We start from the raw sequence: 23800 nt of genomic DNA, 5'->3' as shown, positions 1-23800 counted from the left end.
GGGTGGTTGGATGAACAGGTGATGGATGAACAGGTAGTGGCTCGGGTGGTTGGATGAACAGGTGATGGATGAACAGGTAGTGGCTCGGGTGGTTGGATGAACAGGTGATGGATGAACAGGTAGTGGCTCGGGTGGTTGGATGAACAGGTGATGGATGAACAGGTAGTGGCTCGTGTGGTTGGATGAACAGGTGATGGATGAACAGGTAGTGGCTCGGGTGGTTGGATGAACAGGTGATGGATGAACAGGTAGTGGCTCGGGTGGTTGTTGTCCTTGATGATCTTTTTGGCCTTCATGTGACATATGGTGCTGTAGGTGTACTGGAGGGCAGGTAGTCCCAGTGTTTAGGATCAGCGAAGTGGAGGTGTTTTTTCCTACCTTCACCACCTGGGGGCGGCATGTCAGGAAGTCCAAGACCCAGTTGCACAGGGCGGGGTTCAGACCCAGGGCCTCAAGCTTAATGATAACCTTGAAGAGTACTATGGTGTTGAATGCTGAGCTATAGTCAATGAACAACATTCTTACATAGGTATTCCTCTTGTCCAGATGGAAAGGAAAGGGATATGGCAGTGTGCAGTGCGAGGGTGATGGCATCGTCTGTGTATCTGTTGGGGCGGTAAGCAAATTGAAGTGGGTCTAGGGTGTCAGGTAAGGTGGAGGTGATATGATCCTTGACCAGTCTCTCAAAGCACTTCATGATGACAGAAGTGAGTGCTACGGGGCGATAGTCATTTAGTTCAGTTACCTTTGCTTTCTTGGGTACAGGAACAATGGTGGCCATCTTGAAGCATTCTTGGACAGCAGACTGGGATAGGGAGAGATTGAATACGGCCGTAAACACTCCAGCCAGTTGGTCTGCGCATGCTCTGAGGACGTGTCTAGGGATGCCGTCTGGGCCGGCAGTCTTGTGAGGGTTAACACGCTGAAATGTCTTACTCATGTCGGCCACAGAGATGGAGGCTGAGTGGGGCTGCATTGTGTTATCCTCAAAGCAGGCGAAGAAGGTGTTTTTTGTAAATATTTTTTTATTTCACCTTTATTTAAAAAAAAATATTATTTCACCTTTATTTAACTAGGCAAGTCAGTAAATTATAAACAAATAATGGTCTTCCAGAAGGCAAAAGGCCTCCTGCGGGGACGGGTCTGGGATTAAAAATAAAAATATAGGACAAAACAAACATCACGACAAGAGAGACACCACAACACTGTCAGGGACGTGGCTGGTTTTCCCTTTGTAGTCTGTAATTGTCTGTACACCCTGCCACATACGTATTGTGTCTGAACCGTTGATTGCGACTCCCCTTTGTCTCTATACTAACGTTTTGCCTGCTTGATTGCCTTATGGAGGGAATAACTACACGGTTTGTATTCGGCCATATTCCCAGTCACCTTGCCATGGTTAAATGTGGTGGTTCGTGCTTTCAGTTTTGCGTGAATGCTGCCATCTATCCACGGTTTCCGGTTAGGGTAGGTTTTAATAGTCAGAGTGGGTACAACATCTCCAATACACTTCCTGATAAACTCAGTCACCGTATCAGTGTATTAGTCGATGTTATTCTCAGAGACTTCCCAGAACATGTCCCAGTCTGCGTGATCAAAACAATCTTGAAGCGTGGATTCCAATTGGTCAGTCCAGCATTGAATAGCACTTAGCACGGGTACTTCCTGTTTGAGTTTCTGCTTATAGGAAGGGAGGAGCAAAATGGAGTCGTGATCAGATTTTCCGAAGGGAGGGCCTTGTAGGCATCCCGGAAGTTGGAGTAGCAGTGGTCAAGTGTTTTAACAGCGCAAATACTACAGTCAATGTGTTGATAGAACTTTGGTAGGTTTTTCGTCAAATGTTCTTTGTTAAAATCCCCAGCTACAATAAATGTGGCCTTATTTTGCCTAAAGTCCAGTGAAGTTCTTTGAGGGCAATCACGGTATCGGCTTGAGGGGGAATATACTTGGCTGTGACTAAACCGAAGAGAATTCTCCTGGTAATTTCGATTGTCATTTGATTGTGAGGTATTCTAGTTCGAGTGAACGAAAAGGACTTAAGTTCCTGTATGTTATCACAATCACACTATGAGTAGTTAATCATGAAACATACACCCCTGCCCTTCTTCTTCCCGGACAGATATTTATTCCTGTCTGCGCGATGAACTAATACCCCAACTGGCTGCATGGACTCAGAGGGTATATCTAGAGAGAGCTTTGTTTCCGTGAAACAGAGTATGTTACAATCCCTGATGTCTCTCTAGAAGGAAATCCTCACCCTGAGCTCATCAACTTTATTATCCAGAGACTGAACATTAGCAAGTAACATACTCGGAAGCAGTGGGTTGTGTGCGTGCCTCCTGAGTCGGAGTAGGGGTCCACTCCGAATATCTCTTCTCCACCGGCTGTGTTATGGATCAGCCTCTGGAATCATTTAAATTACCTGGGGGATACGAACAAAGGGTCCAATGCTGGTGAGTTACCGTCGCTCTGATATCCAAAAGTTCTTCCCGGCTGTATGTAATAACACAAAAACAATCTGGGCTAATAATGTTGCCTATCTATCGGCACCATTTTCATGTTTCGTACAATATGTTAGGAATTTGCAATACATATGATATGTTAAGAATTCCAATTTGTTGTGGCTAACGTTAGCTAGGTGACTAACGTTAGCTAGGTGACTAACGTTAGCTAGGTGACTAACGTTAGCTATGCTAGTGGTTAGGGTTATGGTAAGGGTTAAGGTTAAGGTTAGGGTTATGGTACGGGTTAGCTAACATGCTTTGATTTGATTAGGATCTCTTTTGGTCGTCATTTGGACTAATCTTCCAAGAGTTCATGCTTAGTTGCTAAGTAGCTACAGTGCCTTCAGAATGTATTCACACCCTTATGCCTATACGGGTTGCTTTAACTATGCTGTGACATGCTAAATTGCTAATACCTGCATCAGTATTCTGTAAGTAAATCTCTCTCTCAAAACACACACATCTATGAGGGCAGTCAGAGCAGGCAGTGTTGTAGGGTAGCAGCTGCACCTCTATTTTATACTGCTCTTATTATTCCTCTTTCTCTCTACTCCTGTCTGTCACCCCTTTCCCGTCTCTCTCCAGTCTACCTCAGTCCCTCTCTCTTTGCTCTCAGTTTTGTCTTTGTAAATATATTTTTGTTCAGTGTGTGTGTGTGTTGCTCTCTACTGGGCACTCGTGGTTTGACAGCCCTGTTACTTTTCACCTACTTCATTAGCGCAGACATAATCTTAGTCAGAGGCCAGATAACCACATCAGTATTGATAGAGTCACTTTTTTAATACAATCCATGATTAACATATTAGTTATACATTGACTACAACACATTTGTTACTAATGGATACCACAAGATTATTTAACTTTCGGACCATAGAGCTCACCAGTTTTTAGTCCTAAAACCCGGACATTTGTTCAGACATTCCTATGGTGGAAATTAAGGGGAAAGAATTGAGTTTTGGTATAAATGCTGAAATAATAGGTCTGAGGTTAACAGATTTAGGAGATTTTATATGTTTTGTTCTATGAGATCATATTGTTTTACCTAAATGCTTCAAAATTCACAAAAAAATGTTAGCTATTGAAGATTATCTCAGAGAACAAAACATATAAAATCTCCTAAACCTTATTTTTGGCATTTATCTAAAAACCCTACAAAAACGAAATGTATTTTCCCATAGGCTTTGTCCAATACAGTATTCATATTCCTCTCTATGTGCCTGTGTGTTTGTCAGTGGTCAAAGTGCTTAAGTAAATATACTATAAAGTACAACTTAAGTAGATTTTTGGGGTATCTGTACTTTACTATTTATATTTTTGACTACTTTTACTTCACTACATTCCTAAAGAAAATAATGTACTTTTTATACTCCATACATTTTCCTTTTGAATGCTTAGCAGAACAGAAAAATTGTCAAATTCACACACTTAATCTCTGATCTGGCAGACTCACTAAACACACGTGCTTCATTTATCAATTATATCTGAGTGTTGGAGTGTGCCCCTGGCTATCTGTAAAATAAAAAAATTACAAATGGTGCAGTCTTGTTTGTTAGAATAAGAATTTGAAATTATTTATACTTTTACTTTTGATACTTAAGTACATTTTACAAATTACATTTAGTTTTGATACTTAAGTATATTTAAAACCAAATACTTTTAGACTTTTACTCAAGTAGAATTTTACTGGGTAACTTTCACTTTTACTTGAGTCATTCTCTAGTAAGATATCCTTACTTTTACTCAAGTATGACAATTCGGTACTTTTCCACCACTGGTGTTTGTATATGGCGCGTGAATATACATTGGGTTAGTTGGCCGTGGGGTTGTTGATGACGAAGCTCTGCTGTTGGAGCTGGGCGGTCCAGTCTTCCTCAATGTATTTATGGTAGGGGTCGTTAGAATGCTCACGCCGCTTCGACTTCACCGTGCTCACCAGGATCGCCACGACGATGAAGGCAAACATTCCGATCATCACTATCAGATACCATATGACGTTCCTGAAGTTCTCCTCTGCCAGAGTGTTGTCCAGAGCCTTTTCTGCCTTCGAGGTGTTCCGGCTCCAGCTGTCAAGATAATGGCCCAGGGCACGGGTCAGAGAGTCCTCCAGGTGGAGGGTCATGTTTGACCAATTAGGCATGATCACCTGGTGGGCGGGGTAAAGAGAGTGAATTAGATCAGTGACAGGGGTGAAGACATTGACATTGTACTGTCTTCCTGTGATCTGTGCACTGAATCTGCATATAAGGATACACTACCAAGCACATACACAGACAATACCGTATATACAGAATCAGACAGTGAACCTTCATATTGCATTTACAGAATCAGACAGTGAACCTTCATACTGTACATACAGAATCAGACAGTGAACCTTCATACTGTAAATACAGACTCAGACAGTGAACCTTCATACTGTAAATACAGACTCAGACAGTGAACCTTCATACTGTACATACAGAATCAGACAGCGAACCTTCATACTGTACATACAGAATCAGACAGCGAACCTTCATACTGTACATACAGAATCAGACAGTGAAACTTCATACTGTACATACAGAATCAGACAGTGAACCTTCATACTGTACATACAGAATCAGACAGTGAACCTTCATACCACCCAGTTGTGACTTAAACAAGAAAATATCTGACCTGTTCAGGGTTTCCTGTATCGTTCCAGGGAGGTTGAGAAGATGTTACAATCACAGGCGTTGAGAAAGAGGCAGGGTCCTGGAGGGGGAAGTAGGACGAGAAAGAGACAAATACCACACAATCGACCAACTAACCAGCCAACCTCAGCCTAGGACAGACAGACAGGTACAAAAAGAAACACTGCTCATATTTGATCTACAGTGTTTGCTTGTGTGTGTGTGTGTGTGTGTGTGTGTGTGTGTGTGTGTGTGTGTGTGTGTGTGTGTGTGTGTGTGTGTGTGTGTGTGTGTGTGTGTGTGTGTGTGTGTGTGTGTGTGTGTGTGTGTGTGTGTGTGTGTGTGCAAGTGTTTCTGATGACCTTGAGAAAAGCATCAAGCTCAGCTGATATGGAAAGGGGAGTAGAGTGTTGAGGGTCACTCTCACCCTGCCACACAAACACACACTGTAGCCTATATTGGATTCCTAAACAGTGGAACTACTATCAATTGTGAAATAAGTTGTAATACTTGAAGTCATGTACTCAAAAAGGATCTCAAACATGCTAGCATTCAAGACAATAGTGTTAAGTGTAATAGTCTTTGTTTAGGTAAAGTTTAGTAGTGGAGCTGTTCTATAGCCTGCTGCACAGTCTGCCTTTTGCAATTCACCTAGTACTGACAATGTTCCTGCTTGTGAAATTCCATAGCAGTACCCACATTTGCCACTAGACGGCAGACAACTTCTCCTGGTGTACTGTCACCACGTGTACCTCAGGGATTAAATTGGGAATTCGGAGGGTTTAGGGTTGAGCCAGGGTTAAACATACATTAAGGTTGAACATAAGAGTTCATATTATGGCTAGGGTTGATTTGGGGCGTGAACATGAAGCTAGGGTTAGTGTTAATGTTCGGGTTGAATTGGGGTGTGGACATGAAGCTAGGGTTAGGGTTGAATTGGGGCGTGGACATGAAGCTAGGGTTAGGGTTGAATTGGGGCGTGGACATGAAGCTAGGGTTAGGGTTGAATTGGGGTGTGGACATGAAGCTAGGGTTAGTGTTAGGGTTGAATTGGGGTGTGGACATGAAGCTAGGGTTAGTGTTAGGGTTGAATTGGGGTGTGGACATGAAGCTAGGGTTAGTGTTAGGGTTGAATTGGGATGTGGACATGAAGCTAGGGTTAGTGTTAGGGTTGAATTGGGATGGTGGACCTAGGGAAGTTGAATTGGGGGTGGACATGAAGTAGGGTTAGGGTTGAATTGGGGTGTGGACATGAAGCTAGGGTTAGTGTTAGGGTTGAATTGGGGTATGGACATGAAGCTAGGGTTAGTGTTAGGGTTGAATTGGGGTGTGGACATGAAGCTAGGGTTAGTGTTAGGGTTGAATTGGGGTGTGGACATGAAGCTAGGGTTAGGGTTAGGGTTGAATTGGGGTGTGGACATGAATCTAGGGTTAGTGTTAGGGTTGAATTGGGGTATGGACATGAAGCTAGGGTTAGTGTTAGGGTTGAATTGGGGTGTGGACATGAAGCTAGGGTTAGGGTTGAATTGGGGTGTGGACATGAAGCTAGGGTTAGGGTTAGGGTTGAATTGGGGTGTGGACATGAAGCTAGGGTTAGTGTTAGGGTTGAATTGGGGTGTGGACATTAGGGTTAGGGTTAGGACTTTTATCCTACTTTCTATCCTACTCCTCTTTTGAGGTGCTGGAGCTTTGCTTCACCTATCTCTCTCTTTGACCCAAGGTGCAAAAGCCCAGAACCGGCTGTACCTCACCAGTTCCTCACAGATTTGTGTTAGGCCTTAAGCTGTTCACCTGAGGATGGTTATACTGTATTACTGTACATAACCAGACAGGACTCGGTGTTGTCCAGGGAAAAGAGTTGAAGAATGTTGCTGAGCCTGTTCACACCCCTGCCATTCTTCTTGGGTGGAGGACATGGAACATGACAGGTACAGCACTAATACATCTGAGGTACTCTTTGATGTGGCTGAGAGCCAACAAACGCACACACACACTGTGAGTCTCTCTGGTATGAGTTTGAGGCCTTTTATGTGAACAATGACACAGGTTTACCATCAGCTTAGTCTATGCAATCAGGGGAGGGACCAGAGAGCACCACTGTATAGTAGCTCCACTACATGGAAGGGCTAGCCCTCTCACCCTGCACCACCACCACTATCTTTTATGTGCAAATTAAATATATATCTACAGATATGCTAATGTTCAGTACAATACATGCATTCACAGTGTGCTCTATTCTCTCATCTCAAAGTGTCAGGTATCTATCGGTGTGTCCAACAATCTGTTGGTGGGAATTGAGAGGTATAACAACACTGGAAGGTCATTTGATGCGTCTTACCCTAAGATGACTGGAGGGACAATTAAAAAAGTAACACAAACAGGCAGGGTCAGAGGTTGACCGGAATAACAGAGAAGAGCTGGAGGAAGGACTATGTTATGAGAGCAGCAACCCAGGAACCAATGTGTCATGGACCTCCTATTAGAGATGCATGTCACATAATCAGATAAATGGATGCACCAACTCCACATGCCCACAAACATGCAGTTAACCATATGGTTGCCATAGTGATTATGCGTAGTAGACCTTTTTAAATGCGCTTGGTTTGTGTATGGGTCTGTGTGTATGGGTCTGTGCCCGTGTGTATGGGTCTGTGCCAGCATGCATGTGAAAGGGCTCTATTCCATCTACTGGATGTCATAAGGTGAATGCACCAATTTGTAAGTCGCTCTGGATAAGAGCGTCTGCTAAATGACTTAAATGTAAATGTATCGCTGAAGAGTTACAGATTGCGCGACAGAAACGTACATTTCCGATTTTGACAACTGAGCTGACATATGCAGCATTTACCGTGAATGCAGTCTCCTCTAAACGCAGGAACATTGCCTTTAAATTGCAATCACACTTTAACGCTGAACTTCAGAAATACGGATTGTATAGAGCCCTAAGTATGGTGTTTGTGAGTATATGAAGTCATTCCTGGATTATGCTATTATTGTGCTCGCATAAACAGTAAACACCTTTGAGGGTTGAGTGTCTGAGTCAAAGGTACCAATTATACAATCCCACATGGAATTATGCATGTCCTGTATCTGTGTACATATGTCTGTGTGTGTCTGTGTACGTGTTGAGACCTAACCTCCATTTATCAAACCCAATTTTTCCTGTGTCTCTGTCCCTTGTCCCTATTTCACAATGGCATTGCCTCACCACACACACACCACCACCCCAACCAATGTTGTGGACACAGGAGGAACTATGTACATTGTCAAAACATCATTGGCTGTGGAATGTTAAATCAAACTATACATGAAGAGGAAAATGACTAGCTAAGTGAGCTGAGCTTATGATAAACCTCAATGACTGTCCACTGATTCCTATGTCCCTAATAAACTGCTCATTCCAACACTGATTCCTATGTCCCTAATAAACTGCTCATTCCAACACTGATTCCTATGTCCCTAATAAACTGCTCATTCCAACACTGATTCCTATGTCCCTAATAGACTGCTCATTCCAACACTGATTCCTATGTCCCTAATAACCTGCTCATTCCAACACTGATTCCTATGTCCCTAATAAACTGCTCATTCCAACACTGATTCCTATGTCCCTAATAAACTGCTCATTCCAACACTGATTCCTATGTCCCTAATAACCTGCTCATTCCAACACTGATTCCTATGTCCCTAATAAACTGCTCATTCCAACACTGATTCCTATGTCCCTAATAAACTGCTCATTCCAACACTGATTCCTATGTCCCTAATAAACTGCTCATTCCAACACGGATTCCTATGTCCCTAATAACCTGCTCATTCCAACACTGATTCCTATGTCCCTAATAAACTGCTCATTCCAACACTGATTCCTATGTCCCTAATAACCTGCTCATTCCAACACTGATTCCTATGTCCCTAATAAACTGCTCATTCCAACACTGATTCCTATGTCCCTAATAAACTGCTCATTCCAACACTGATTCCTATGTCCCTAATAAACTGCTCATTCCAACACTGATTCCAAAGAGAGAGAATTTTTTCCTTTTGCCATTGAGGTCTTTTTTCTGTGGATTAATTTGAGGATCTGCTGAATCCCAGACACACCGCCCATACTTTGGTCAGGAGTGTGTGGTATGAGTGGAATGCGTTGGTTGTGTGTTTGCGGTACATTCCACAGCGTTAGTTAATGCTCGGACCACATTCCCACCGTGGTTGATTCCGGACTGTCACCCCCATGAGTGGGAATACCTGGGAATTGTTTATGTTCTAATAACCATTGATCAATGACTCACTCACTGGTGTAGGACATTCTCAATCACATAAGGAAGTTTACTGTACAGGGTACTGCATATCAAATTCATATTTTTTTATTTTATCATTCAAGTCACTGACTAACCAGGGAACACTGTTGATGTCATGTTCCCAGTGAATTTCCTTCTCAGTTTGGTGGGGAGTGGGCTCAGATGGCTCTGCAGTTGAACCTCTGCTGAGCGACAGGCAGCAGGTAGAGCACCAACATCCATCCAGCTTTGTCGGTCTCTAACACATCATGGAAAGTGACTACTGCGTGAAAAAGTTAACCTTCACGCAAGAGATTTAGACAAGTTCAGAGGAGCTCTCTCTTATCCATGTCTGGCCCTGCTGTGACGCGATTGGTGTATTGTTGTCAGAACCATACCTTGAGGCGATTCTTCTCAACCCTGTCATGAGCGTCTTCATGGAGGCAGAACAGAATTCCGGAGCTAGACTGATAAGTGGTGTAATTGACTTTAACATACTATAATGATTTCTTAAAACATTGTGTATTTAAATTTAATATACTTGTAATATTGGCTACCTACATTTTTACCAACAAGAATAACATGAAAAAGAACGAACACTAATGTAATAAACAACAATAAACAAAGAGTGGCCTGATTGCCAGTACTTTTCCACAGAGGATGACGATATCATTGGTTTCTGCTGGGGAGGGGCAAATGACTGATCCCAACCAATGAGAGAAACAGTTACATCCTGTGGATTTCACTCACTTTGAGAATGTGAGACTGAGACACCATTGACACAGCAGCAGCAGAGGGTGAAATTACCACCCTGCAGGCAGCATGTACACACTCAGATGAAACAGGGAGCTTAGTCAACCAAGAACAGGCATTCATTAGGCTAGCTGAGAATATTAACAGCAGTGTTGAAGCATGGCCAGCTAAATATAGATACTTGTAGGAATATCAGACAACCATATATTTATGTGAATCGTCCAATAGGTGAGGTTCTGGCTTGGTTTGGTCAACACCATGATGACAATGAGCTTCTGTTACGTTGTCACCTGTCCCCTTTCAGAATCCCTGGAGCATTACTTGTATTAGCGAGGCAGTGTTCATGTGTATCATCCCCGTCGCAATTTCCTGTGTGGCTTCCATAGAAATGAAATAGGCTTGAAACGCATATGAGTGTGGTACAAAGGTGTTGATCATATGCATGGTGGTTTCTATGTGTTTGATGCAATTCAATCAACTCCATTCCAGACATTATTATAAGCTGTCCTCTGGTTCATTCATTGAGCCATGGAACATCACTCATAGCGTAGGACTCACTCATCAGGCCGTCCATTGACTGTGTATTCTATAATCATGGTTACAAAGTATGAAGCAATTTGTTTGACTTAAAAGCAGTGTTTTACTGCAAACGTCAGGAATGTCACTCTACTGTGGAAAAGTACAGAGGGAGAGGGAGAAGAAACAGTGGAGCATGATAAAGATATGGAGGAGGCAGGGCGAAAGCTGGCACTGTCCCTGTATATAAACTCAGTAACCAGGACCCTGTCTTTCAAAGATAATTCGTAAAAATCCAATGAACCATATACAATTAATGAACATGCACCTGTGGAACGGTCGTTAAGACAGTAACAGTTTACAGACGGTTGGAAATTAAGGTCACAGTTATTAAAACGTAGGACACTAACGGGGCCTTTCTACTGACTCTGAAATACACCAAAAGAAAGATAGCCAGGGTCCCTGCTCAACTGCGTGAACGTGCCTTAGGCATGCTGCAAGGAGGCATGAGGACTGCTATTTATTGCCCTGAGCACATCTGCAATGTCCGTACTGTGAGATGCCTACGACAGCACTACAGGGAGACAGGACGGACAGCGTGGTGGCAGACCACGTTTAACAACATCTGCACTGGATCGGTACATCTGAACATCACACATTTACATTACATTTACATTTAAGTCATTTAGCAGACGCTCTTATCCAGAGCGACTTACACCTGCAGGACAGGTACAGGATGGAAACAACAACTGCCCGAGTTACACCAGGAATGCACAATCCCTCCATCAGTGCTCAGACTGTTCGCAATAGGCTGAGATAGGCTTGTAGGCCTGTAGGTGATGTCTGGTCCTCACCAGACATCACTGGCAACAACGTCACCTATGGGATCGATTTGGAGGTGGAGGGTCCGTCATGGTCTGGGGCGGTGTCACAGCATCATCGGACTGAACTTGTTGTCATTGCAGGCAATCTCAACGCTGTGCGTTACAGGCAAGACATCCTCCTCCCTCATGTGGTACCCTTCCTCCAGGCTCATCCTGACATGACCCTCAGGCATGACAATGCTCCAGCCATACTGCTGGTTCTGTGCGTGGTTTCCTGCAAGACAGGAATGTCAGTGTTCAGCCAGCGAAGAGCCCGGATCTCAATCCCATTGAGCACATCTGGGACCTGTTGGATCGGAGGGTGAGGGCTAGGACCATTCCCTCCAGAAGTGTCCGGGAACTTGCAGGTGCCTTGGTGGAAGAGTGGGGTAACATCTTACAGAAATAACTGGCAAATCTGGTGCAGTCCATGAGGAGGAGATGCACTGCAGTACTTAATGCACCTGGTGGCCTCCCAGATACTGACTTTACTTCTGATTTTAACCTCCCTTTGTTCAGGGAAACATTATTTAATTTCTGTTAGTCACATGTCTGTGTAACTTGTTCAGTTCATGTCTCAGTTGTTGAATCTTATGTTCATACAAATATTTACACACGTTAAGTTTGCTGAAAATAAACCCAGTTGTAGGTGAGAGGACGTTTCTTTTCCCCCCCGAGTTTAGCTTCTGGTCTTATTTCTTGTGTTTTTTGGTTTGTTCTACTATTTTGATATTGAATACTGCACTGTTGGTTAGGGCTTGCAAGTTAACCATTTCACTGTACTTGTGAAAAATACAACTTGAAATTGGAGAGCTGATCTGAGACATTCCTGAGAAAATTATCATCTGTAAAGAAGCCTTGAATCATCCAATCCCCTCCAGTCTTGGAACAAATCATTTAACATTTACATTTAAGTCATTTAGCAGACGCTCTTATCCAGAGCGACTTACAAATTGGTGCATTCACCTTATGACATCCAGTGGAACAACCACTTTACAATAGTGCATCTAAATATTTTAAGGGGGGGAGGGGGGGTGAGAAGGATTACTTTATCCTATCCTAGGTATTCCTTAAAGAGGTGGGGTTTCAGGTGTCTCCGGAAGGTGGTGATTGACTCCGCTGTCCTGGCGTCGTGAGGGAGTTTGTTCCACCATTGGGGAGCCAGAGCAGCGAAATGAATAATAGGGTTACATAACCCGTCAGTCAGGTGCCACAGAGGTACTAAGCCCAAGGGATTCATGGGAAACACTTAAAAGACACACCCTATCCACTCAGCCCTCAAATTAAGTGGACACATTTGATGACGTATCATGACCTTTGACGAGTATACACTTGCAGGGCAAGGGAGGAATGACTGATTGTTTTTAAATGGACCACCCTTGGCCAGAAATTCATCAATCGTTCATCCTGCGATGATTGTGTTTTCAGCCACCAGTAGCTTGTGGGTGCTTTATACGCTACAGGTCAATTATGAGCGCATGTCCACTTATATATTTAATATATGCCTAATGTATGATAGCTAGCAAATTAATTAGATAACTAACGTTTGCCTGTCGAGCTGGAACTTCTGAAGGGGAATGTTTATTTTGTACAATTTCCAAAAGACAACCAAAAACAACACATTTACGATAAGTGTTTGTGCCATCATGTGCATTAGTAGCACAAATGAACTTATTTGCTTTCGTTTTTATTTACATGTATGTTGGCTTATCCATTGATGTTAAGTTTTCGCTGACTTTTCTTTGCGGATGTACAATCGTCGCGAATTGAATTTTGGGGAGTTTCATGCCCCAGAGTGAACATAATTGTACACGCAAAGCCGACTAAAAATGAGGGCTGAGGGGCTTACGAGGCAAACATCCCTTGCTCGGCTTATCATTTGGACCACCCGCCAAGATAGCGACGGGGATTCCCCCAAGGGCAAGTGGACGAGGGTGTGTCTAAGTATTTGGACCGAAGACAGTGATTTATGAACTTGTCATATGACAACCATGCTATTTTTTATACCCTTTACATTTAAAAGAAATACATTTACTTATTTTCCACAGGAACTTTATTTGTAGACGTCTAAAAATAAAACGCATAAAAATAAAATTTCCCGGAAAAAGAAAACGTTTTAAGCTCTTTTGTCTCAATCCAGTTTTTTGAAAGTTAATCGAAAGATTAGATGCATAGAAATAGAACGGACAAATAATTGCCAGATTCGTAACTCCCGTTCTATCAATTATATTTCTATCCATTATATATATATATATATATACACACACACACACACACTGCTCAAAAAAATTAAGGGAACACTTAAACAACACAATGTAACTCCAAGTCAATCACACTTCTGTGAAATCAAACTGTCCACTTAGGAAGCAACACTGATTGACAATACATTTCACATGCTGTTGTGCAAATGGAATAGACAACAGGTGGAAATTATAGGCAATTAGCAAGACACCCCCAATAAAGGAGTGGTTCTGCAGGTGATAACCACAGACCACGTCTCAGTTCCTATGCTTCCTGGCTGATGTTTTGGTCACTTTTGAATGCAGGCGGTGCTTTCACTCTAGTGGTAGCATGAGACGGAGTCTTACAACCCACACAAGTAGCTCAGGTAGTGCAGCTCATCCAGGATGGCACATCAATGCGAGCTGTGGCAAGAAGGTTTGCTGTGTCTGTCAGCGTAGTGTCCAGAGCTTGGCGGCGCTACCAGGAGACAGGTCAGTACATCAGGAGATGTGGAGGAGGCCGTAGGAGGGCAACAACCCAGCAGCAGGACCGCTACCTCCGCCTTTGTGCAAGGAGGAGCAGGAGGAGCACTGCCAGAGCCCTGCAAAATGACCTCCAGCAGGCCACAAATGTGCATGTGTCTGCTCAAACGGTCAGAAACAGACTCCATGAGGGTGGTATGAGGGCCCGAGGTCCACAGGTGGGGGTTGTGCTTACAGCCAGCCCAACACCGTGCAGGACATTTGGCATTTGCCAGAGAACACCAAGATTGCCAAATTCGCCACTGGCGCCCTGTGCTCTTCACAGATGAAAGCAGGTTCACACTGAGCATGTGACAGACATGACAGTCTGGAGACGCTGTGGAGAACGTTCTGCTGCCTGCAAAATCCTCCAGCATGACCGGTTTGGCGGTGGGTCAGTCATGGTGTGGGGTGGCATTTCTTTGGGGGGCCGCACAGCCCTCCATGTGCTCGCCAGAGGTAGCCTGACTGCCATTAGGTACCGAGATGAGATCCTCAGACCCCTTGTGAGGCCATATGCTGGTGCGGTTTGCCCTAGGTTCCTCCTAATGCAAGACAATGTGGCTGGAGTGTGTCTGCAGTTCCTGCAAGAGGAAGGCATTGATACTATGGACTGGCCCGCCCGTTCCCCAGACCTGAATCCAATTGAGCACATCTGGGACATCATGTCTCACTCCATCAACCAACGCCACGTTGCACCACAGACTGTCCAGGAGTTGGACAGTCATCAGGAGCATGCCCAGGCGTTGTAGGGAGGTCATACAGGTACGTGGAGGCCACACACACTACTGAGCCTCATTTTGACTTGTTTTAAGGACATTACATCAAAGTTGGATCAGCCTGTAGTGTGGTTTTCCACTCTAATTTTGAGTGTAACTCCATGGGTTGAACAATTTGATTTCCATTGACAATATTTGTGTGATTTTGTTGTCAGCACATTCAACTGTGTAAAGAAAAAATATTTCATAAGAATATTTCATTCATTCAGATCTAGGATGTGTTATTCTAGTGTTTCCTTTATTCTTTTGAGCAGTGTATATATATATATATATATATATATATGATAACTGGCTGTGCATGTGCGCAATCGTGCATAAATGTATTTTGTCCCCCCCCACCAAACGCGATCACGACATACAGGTTAAAATATCAAACTCCGAACAAATTATATTAATTTGAGGACAGGTCGAAAAGCATTAAACATTTATGGCAATTTAGATAGCTACCTTGCACCTGCTAGCTAATTTGTCCCATTTACCTGAAATGCACATGGTCCTCTACTCCACCAATTAATCCATACATAAAACGTCAACCGAATCTAGTCATCTCTCATCCTTCCAGGCCTTTTCTTCTCTTGACTTTATATTGCGATTGGAAACTTTCATAAATTAGGTGCATTACCGCCACCGACCTTGTTCGTCTTCAGTCACCCACGTGGGTATAACCAATAAGGAGATGGCATGTGGGTACCTGCTTCTATGAACCAATGAAGAGATGGCAGGACTTGCAGCGTGATCTGCTTCAGAAAAAGAACATACTCTCGTAGACGCACGCGAGCAGTGTGGGTGCAATAATTGAATAATAGATTTCAAAATATATTTTGCGACGTGAGTGGTGTAGTCAGCCTGTAATCCCCCTTTTATCAGACTCGGAACAGGGATAGTTAGCGAAGCTTTAATTTTCAGCAAAACAACTACAGGTCTGAAATAGCAAGTCTAGTTTGCAAATGAGTCTCCATTAGGTTGCCACTATTTCACTACAAAACATTATCCAATTAATAGCAAGGCTTAATAATAACCATAGCATTCACTGCTCAAATTGGCATTGTTTTGCCTTCTTGAAAAAAAAAACATTTTCTTCAGCATTGAACACTAAGACACATCTGGTAAGAGGTTTCACTCAAATGCATGTTGCGTTTAGTTTTATTTTACCTTTATTTAACTAGGCAAGTCCGTTAAGAACACATTCTTATTTATTTTCAATGACGGCCTAGGAACAGTGGGTTAACTGCCTTGTTCAGGGTTAGAACGACAGATTTTTTACCTTGTCAGTTTATATTTTTGTTCAATATAAATAAAGGTCAAACAAAAGACCCACAAAAAACAGGGCTTGGTTTTAGTGTTGTCACCAAGTTACCAAAATAGCTTACTGAACAAATGACATTAACTGTGGAAGATACAACATTCAGACAAACAGTAAGAAATAGCAAATATTAACCTAATCATAAACACATGACAAACTACCAGCATTGATACTGTATGTTCAATTATTGGAATGCTACGATAAGTGTATAATAAAAAGTAGAGTTTCAGTTTGACAAACTGTCATACATACTTTCATCTTTATACTTAAGAACATCATTTTTTACACATTCTACAGCAACTCACCTGGGTATTCTTAACAATTGGAAACGTCAGAAAATAAAAAGTAATAGGACAAACATTAACTAAATCATTTGGTAAAAATTCTAAGCATTTGCAATCACCATATCAACAATGTATAATAATAGGAAAGGAAAACACTTATGATAGTTTATTCTCCATCTGTGGTAGAGGGTGATGGCTTTAGTGTAACTTTGAGGTAATCTCTGCATAACAAAAAGGCCTTAAAATGGTTTCTTAAACTTTCTCTATAGAAAAGCAGGTGGAATAACACAGCAGCACACTATTAAGCTGTAATAAACATGGAATTCACCCAGCTTAACCACGTGTGCTGATATGGATATAGTAACATAGCAGTACATGGAAAGTCTGAACACACTATTCGTAAACCACATACAGTACATGTTCAGAGTACATAGACATTCAGATATATGGGTGTGCTATAGCTAACATCAAAGTCAATGGTCCCAACAACACTTTTAGCACAGAAACAACTGTTCAAGGAAATATAAAAAGTGAATATAAATAATGCTAATGTCACCAAACACATACCACAGTTCTATAAATCACAATAGATATGTCAGTCACATTAACAATAAGCACTTTACAAAAATGAGAAGTACAGGATTGAGTTTGTGGTTCGGGGTTTTGTGAGACTAGACAGAAGATTCAATCGTTTCAAAAGAATGATTTCAAAAAGCTCAGTGAATCCTTGTTAGGAAGCTGCACTGTAAATATTACAAACTTCAGATTCATAAAATATTAGAAAATTGTAACTTCCCTTGAAACAATCCCCAACAACCCCTCCTTTGGCCCAGTCTATAGAGAGAAGTAGACAAATAGGAATATTCCCAATGAGCAGACGAGAAACAGGCCACAGTTGAGCAGCAGTTTGGTTCTGGGTGGCTCGTACAGCATCTCCATAACGGCTCTCTCGTCCTCCGCTGTCCTTTTGGGATGGGCATCATAAGCCGCTTCCTTAAACCCACAGAACCACTCCAACAGCTGCATGCACCTCCCATCCTCCTCATCCCCACAACCTTCCTCTGCATGCACTAGCCCTGGGTGCCCGTTATCAAACTGGGTGGTGGGCGTTGCTAGTGTCATTTCCGGGGTTGTCTCGCCACTGGGAGTCGCGGGGTCAAAGTCAGAAGGCGGAGCTAGCAGCTTGACGTCCTCCCCATCTAGACACCTGGCATTGCAGATGTCTGGGGGCAGATCCTTATAGAGGCCTCCATTCAACTGCAAAGGGCTCTTATCCGTCAGCTTGTACATCTCCTCACGGTCTTTGAGGAGAAGCTTTCCCATGTTACGCAGGCCCCATAATGTGGTTGTGCGGATCTGCTCCTTATCTGGAGGAGGGTTGCAGAGACTGACGACCACAGCCACCAATCCAGACACCCAGAACAGCCCAGCAGCCACATACATGTAGTGGACATGTGTGATGAAGAAAGGCCTGTCGTCTGGCTGGTCACATGGAGGCTCTCGGTAAATAAACGCCAAGGTCAGCCGGGTGGTACCCAGCGCAAACCCGGTCATACCGCCCCAGAATGCACCCCTTTCGTTGCAGCGCTTCCAGAACACACCCAGCAGGAAGAGAGCGGCAATGGGCGGGGTTAGGTATCCGGCTACTTCCTGTATGTACAGGTACATCTGGCCACCCTGCATCTCGATGATGACAGGGACCCAGGCGATGCTGATAACCACCATGAACACCACGAACAGCCGGCCCACCAACAACAGCTCTTTATGGGACGCACCACGCCTAGCACTCTGGTAGATGTCCAGGGTGAAGATTGTGCTAGCACTGTTAAAGATAGAGTCCAGATCACTCATGAGAGCCGCAATCATCACAGCCATCATCAGCCCTCGCAAGCCCACAGGCATCACTGCCATGACCAGCCGCGGGTATGCAATATTGGAGCACCCCGCCTTAGAGCCACACACAGCCAGGCAGTGCTCTGGCCCAATGCAGGCAATCTCATCTGCAAACAAGATCCGGGATATCATCCCGGGGATAACGATAATAAACATAGGCAGAACCTTCAGGAAGCCAGCCATCAGCGTGGAGCCCTTGGCGTGGGCAAGGTTCTTGGCAGCCAGCACCCTCTGGACAATAACCTGGTCAGCACACCAGTACCAGATGGAAGCTGGAGTTTGACCTAAGAGGAAGCCAGGCCAGGGGATGTCCTCGTCCAACGGGCCCCGGAGGATCCTCAGGGAGTCTGGCTTGGGCTCGATGCGGCAGGATGGTGAGTGGGTGAAGTTCCCACTGGCCAGGATAGCTGTTACATTTGGGACAGCTAGCATGTACTTAGTCCGAACCCCTTCAAGACCACCGACCTTGATCAGGCTGATGATGGTCAGGCTGAGAGCTCCACCAATCATCAGCACGGCCTGGAGGGTGTCTGTGTACATGACCGCAACCAGGCCACCGGTGACCGTAAGCAGTGCGGTCATACTAATGAGCAGAATGATTGACAGGTAGAGATTCCAGCCCAGTGACTCCTGGATGAAAAGCGCCCCAGCGTACAAGTCCACAGAGATCTTGGTGAAGATGTAGAGCAGCACAGAAAGCGAAGCAAAGTACACCTTTAGCCTATTGCCCCCATAGCGTTTGGACAGGTACTCCGGCATGGTGTACACACCAGAGTGGATATACACAGGTATGAAGACCCAGCCCAGCAGCTGCAGCAGGAGAAGAGCGTTAAACTCCCATGCTCCCACAGCAAAGCCGCTGGCTGCTCCCGACCCAGCCAGGCCTATGAAGTGTTCACTGCCGATGTTGCTGACAAATAGGGACGCTCCGATCACCACCCATGTCATGGAGCGTCCCGCAAGGAAGTATCCGCTCACCGTGCTGCGGTTGGCCTTCCACATGGCGAAGAACCCAATGCTCAGGACCAGGATGAAGTACAGCACCACCACAGCAATGTCTGCTGCCTCCATGACAGCCGTACCCATCTTCATTGTGAGTGCTAAACGGAACCACTGGTTCAAAACGGCTGAAAAACTCCCTTGAACCCTGCAAAAGTCAAAGCCAAGTTTTAGCGTAACAGAAGAGCAATAAAAATTCTCTATCCTTTGGTTTGCTGTCTGGATGGATGCTGTAGTATCCACCGTCAGGTCAAATTCACTAGGGGTGTCTGCATTTGGGGGTGTAATCCACCTGCACTGAGAACACTAGTTTTAAGGGAGGATGCAGCAGGCCTCTGGTCTAGTATAGCCTAGAGTTTACATTCCTGCAAGACAGCAAAGACAAAGACAAACACCTGATTAGAGCCTGTGTCAGATGGGAACCAAGAAAGGTGACACGCATTCTAAAATTGATTAAATTGTCCCCCACTCTCAGTTCACACACAATATCCCATAATGACAAAGCAAAAACAGGTCGACATTTTGACGTTGCAAATGTATTAAAAATAAACTTGAGTCACATTTACATAAGTATTAAGATACTTTGCTCAGTACTTTGTTGTATCATCTTTGACAGTGATTACAGCCTCAAGTCTTGGGTATGACACTATAAGCTTGGCACACCTGTATTTGGGGAGTTTCTCTCATTCTTCTCTGGAGATCCTCTCAAGCTCCATTAGGTTGGATGGAGAGCGTCGATGCACAGCTATTTACACATTGATTTGGACCTTCTATAGAAGGTGTGTGTGCACCTTTGCAAATAATGTCCAATCAATTGAATTTACCACAGGTGTACTCTAATCTAGTTGTAGAAACATCTCAAGGATGATCAATGGAAACAGGATGCACCTGAGCTCAATTTTGAGTCTCATAGCAAAGGGTCTGAATACTTAAGTAAATGTTATATTTCAGTTGTTAATTTGTAATACATTTGCAAAAATAAAAAATTAAAAATCAGTTTTACTGTCATCATGGGGTATTGTGTGTCGATTGACGAGGAAAAATAATTTAATTACATTTTAGAATAAGGCTGTAACGTAACAAAATGTGGGAAAAGTCAAGGGGTCTGAATACTTTCCAAAGGGGACACACGCAACATTTCTGAGAAACAGGTCATCAAAACAGAGCTTGATCAGATGACTTTATTCACACTCAAAATGGGGCATGGTAACAGATTTAAATACCGTATTTACAGTAACTTTCTCTAGCCCTCACCCCAATCTCTTAAATAGTTGCTAAACCTAAAAGAGAAAGAGCCATGTCCATCTCAGTGCTTCAAACCAAAAAGTCTAGCAGCTCAGTCCATGTGAAGAGATCAAAAATGCCTACATAGCCAAGTGGTAAAATAAGGAGTGTAATTATATATATAAAATCATGTTTTATTAATTCATTCATGTATTATACAATAATTTTTAATCATGACAGACGCATTATGATTACATCGTCAGCCCCCAACCAAGTAATTATCCCAGAGGCAAGCGTTGCTAATTATTTCATAGACAATACGATATTGTATATTCATATTTCTGGTCACCTTCAGCATCATCGTCTACAGCTAATGCAGACCGATTAACCAATTGTTGGTTTTGTTGCTGCAATATTGTTTGTTGCAATTAAACAGCTAATTGACCAACGTCGATTAAATTACTTGAAATACATTTGGTTTTTTTGAGAGCCGAACGTGCCGTTCCTCTAGAAATAAATCACATAATAAACGAGAAATGTAGTTTTCATTGAGCAAATATTCTACCAAGTTCAGCGCGGAAACGTGGTAATTAACTACAATGACCATAATCAATTGCGCTAGTTTGTCCCAGCTCAGAGAGGTTTCCCTCTTGTCAATATCTTTCCAAAATAAACAATGCATTTCTATGACCTTATTTTCTAAACTTGTCTTCCCGCCTTTGGTACGGCTCCCATTGTTATGGCATAGACATGAGCATCTTATTATATTATATATACAGATCTAGGCTAAATAGACCGCATGAGAGAGGAATATGCACAACGACGAGGGACAAAGACAGCTCGTGAAAGTTGGCCTTATCTACTTTGAAATAATGGTATCGACATGATACTGGTAAGAAAGATGAGGATCAGTACAATGTAGTCAAAGTATTATCACGAAAAGTGGCACGCTACACAACAGCTGCGGAATATTCTAGAAAAGAGTACGCGCATCTTCCGCAATGCCAAAGAGATTATATCTAATTGAGGTAGCCTATATGTAGCTTGAGTAAAACAAGTGGTTGAATTCGTCAAATAGAATAGTATAGGACTCTGACCTAGTAGCCTACATTCAATTAATTTACATCCGATGCACAATAGTAAATTAAGCGCTCGACCTGCTTTTTACATTTTCTCCATCACCATCTTTTGTCCCTTCTGCTTTTCTAGCGTCAGTTACATTATCTCGGATACAATTTAAAACGGGCGGCCATCACAAAAATACACACTCACCATTGCAATTACAATACTCCGCTATATTGTAGCTAATGTAGGCTACATCAAACCACAAGTTCAGGGTGCGACTGTCTGGGCCTGCTTTTCTGGCGACAATATGCATGCGTCTCTTCATGCGTCAGTTCTTCCGATGTAGAGATAGTTCGTGTCCTCCGCTTCAGAGCAATTAAGTTTAACACATAAGGTAGCTGCACTTTATAAGCATCGACTCTGCTTCTTCCCCATTGCCACGCCCTTCATGTGTGATACCAGAGAGGAAGCGGAAGAGAGAGGCCCAATTCAGCGGATTATTTTTTTTCGTTGCTTCGGCCACCAAGCAAGGTTTTGTATGTAGCTCAATGAGTGTCGAATTTGGTCAACAACAAAAAATAAATGGCTTATTTGCTACGTGATGTTTATTTGATTGAATAGAAGTTTCGTAATGCTTAAGTTGTTGCTGATGTACTGCTATGGACACGTGACATCCCGGCTACTTTGAGAAAAACACATTTGAGTTGCCTCGAGATGTATATGCATATTCATAACATGCGGCTAGTAGTATAGCATCTCTTCCCATTGAATACAGACGGTTGACGTCAACAACCCTCGTCGAATATTTTTTTAAATGACAATGAGATTTATCCACCAATCCAAAGAACGTATTGGCGAGCGCTAGACAGCCCGCCATGCCGCTTTGTGGACACCGACTCCCATTGTTAGGGCGAGGAGACATATAGTATCTTGTTAGTTTATCCATAATCTTTGGTAATACACATGTGACGTTTCAAATGCAACACGCCCATTGGTTATTGTTCTAATTCTAGTAGCCTGGAATTGAAATACCGTATTGTTTTGAGGCACAAATTCATTTTTCGGGTAACAAAAGACTCAGAATGCATGCTACTGTAAGTGAAAAAAAAATGTAAAACAAGGGATTGGCTTTCCTCATGACATTCAACCTGTTCGGCTACTTGGGTCGAAATAGCCTTAAACCCCACTTTGCCTAATTAACCGACTAGTTTACATATCCTGGTTGATAATGAGCTTTAACAGTGGAATGGTAATAACTGAACAATCTAGAAATGGGCACTTTTGGATATATTAACTTGTAAAACCCTTATAATCTTCCTTCAAAGTGTTCAACTTTCCAGAAATGTATATCGGCATATAGCCTAATCTGACCTCCAAACAGGCTACATACAGCTCATGCATCTATCTAGAATGTAATGTCATAGCATATGGAGGAGATAAACGGGATGCATTTGATAAGTTATTAAAGTTATTTGCAGTCTCAATAACACAGTACAGTGACAGCTGGTGTGACAGCCCATTCAGTGCGTCCATAGTTTACGTCAATTTACAGTGTGAGGGTATTCGATCTTTGGGCACAGGTGTAGGAACCACACAGGTAACCTTACGCATTTTGATTAGTGACTAGCGCCTGCCATTCTCTCTGATAAATAAATAGGCTCTGTCTGATGTAGGATGTGACAAATGTAAGACTGTTAAAATTATACCTTAGTCAAGATATGTTGGCCTGTATGCAATGATAACCCCTTCAGTTCAGCGCACATATAAGTGGCATGTTTTATCATGGTGAAAGGTGCATAAGATGTCTGGAGAAGCCACTTTGGCTGTGTCACTGCGCATATGTGAGAATGAAATGCATAAACAATGTGGATCAATCTACACTCGGACCCTAAACTACATACTGACACAGCCTGACAGTATCTTCATACAGGTGATGTTGGGACAA

The 23800-nt window shown here is 43.1% G+C and overlaps 2 protein-coding genes across 3 annotated transcripts; both read right to left on the bottom strand.

Annotated features, from left to right (window-relative positions):
* Nucleotides 1-3924: 3924 nt before the first annotated feature.
* On the bottom strand, nt 3925-15679 carry LOC124045850 (potassium voltage-gated channel subfamily E member 2-like). Of its 2 annotated transcripts, none has more exons than XM_046365579.1 (3): nt 15567-15679; nt 5157-5234; nt 3925-4647 (listed from the first exon to the last, which is right to left on the bottom strand). In XM_046365579.1, the coding sequence occupies exon 3, from the start codon at nt 4639-4641 to the stop codon at nt 4312-4314; it is 330 nt and encodes a 109-aa protein (XP_046221535.1). In that variant the 5' UTR covers nt 4642-4647; nt 5157-5234; nt 15567-15679; the 3' UTR covers nt 3925-4311. The 2 variants fall into 2 exon arrangements, with proteins under 2 accessions (XP_046221535.1, XP_046221544.1); XM_046365588.1 differs by lacking the exon at nt 15567-15679 and adding an exon at nt 9831-10243.
* A 289-nt stretch (nt 15680-15968) lies between these two features.
* Nucleotides 15969-22318, bottom strand: LOC124045847 (sodium/myo-inositol cotransporter-like). The gene is made up of 2 exons (XM_046365565.1): nt 22063-22318; nt 15969-19714 (listed from the first exon to the last, which is right to left on the bottom strand). The coding sequence occupies exon 2, from the start codon at nt 19657-19659 to the stop codon at nt 17509-17511; it is 2151 nt and encodes a 716-aa protein (XP_046221521.1). The 5' UTR covers nt 19660-19714; nt 22063-22318; the 3' UTR covers nt 15969-17508.
* Nucleotides 22319-23800: the final 1482 nt, after the last annotated feature.

This window comes from Oncorhynchus gorbuscha, linkage group LG01 (genome assembly GCF_021184085.1).
Source record: "Oncorhynchus gorbuscha isolate QuinsamMale2020 ecotype Even-year linkage group LG01, OgorEven_v1.0, whole genome shotgun sequence".
Classification (NCBI taxonomy): Eukaryota; Metazoa; Chordata; class Actinopteri; order Salmoniformes; family Salmonidae; genus Oncorhynchus; species Oncorhynchus gorbuscha.
This window is presented reverse-complemented; position numbering and strand designations above follow the sequence as displayed.

What these genes read in the sequence shown, in the direction of transcription:
- LOC124045847 (XM_046365565.1), bottom strand. Translation starts at nt 19,659, where the DNA reads ATGAAGATGGGTACGGCTGTCATGGAGGCAGCAGACATTGCTGTGGTG.
- LOC124045850 (XM_046365579.1), bottom strand. Translation starts at nt 4,641, where the DNA reads ATGCCTAATTGGTCAAACATGACCCTCCACCTGGAGGACTCTCTGACC.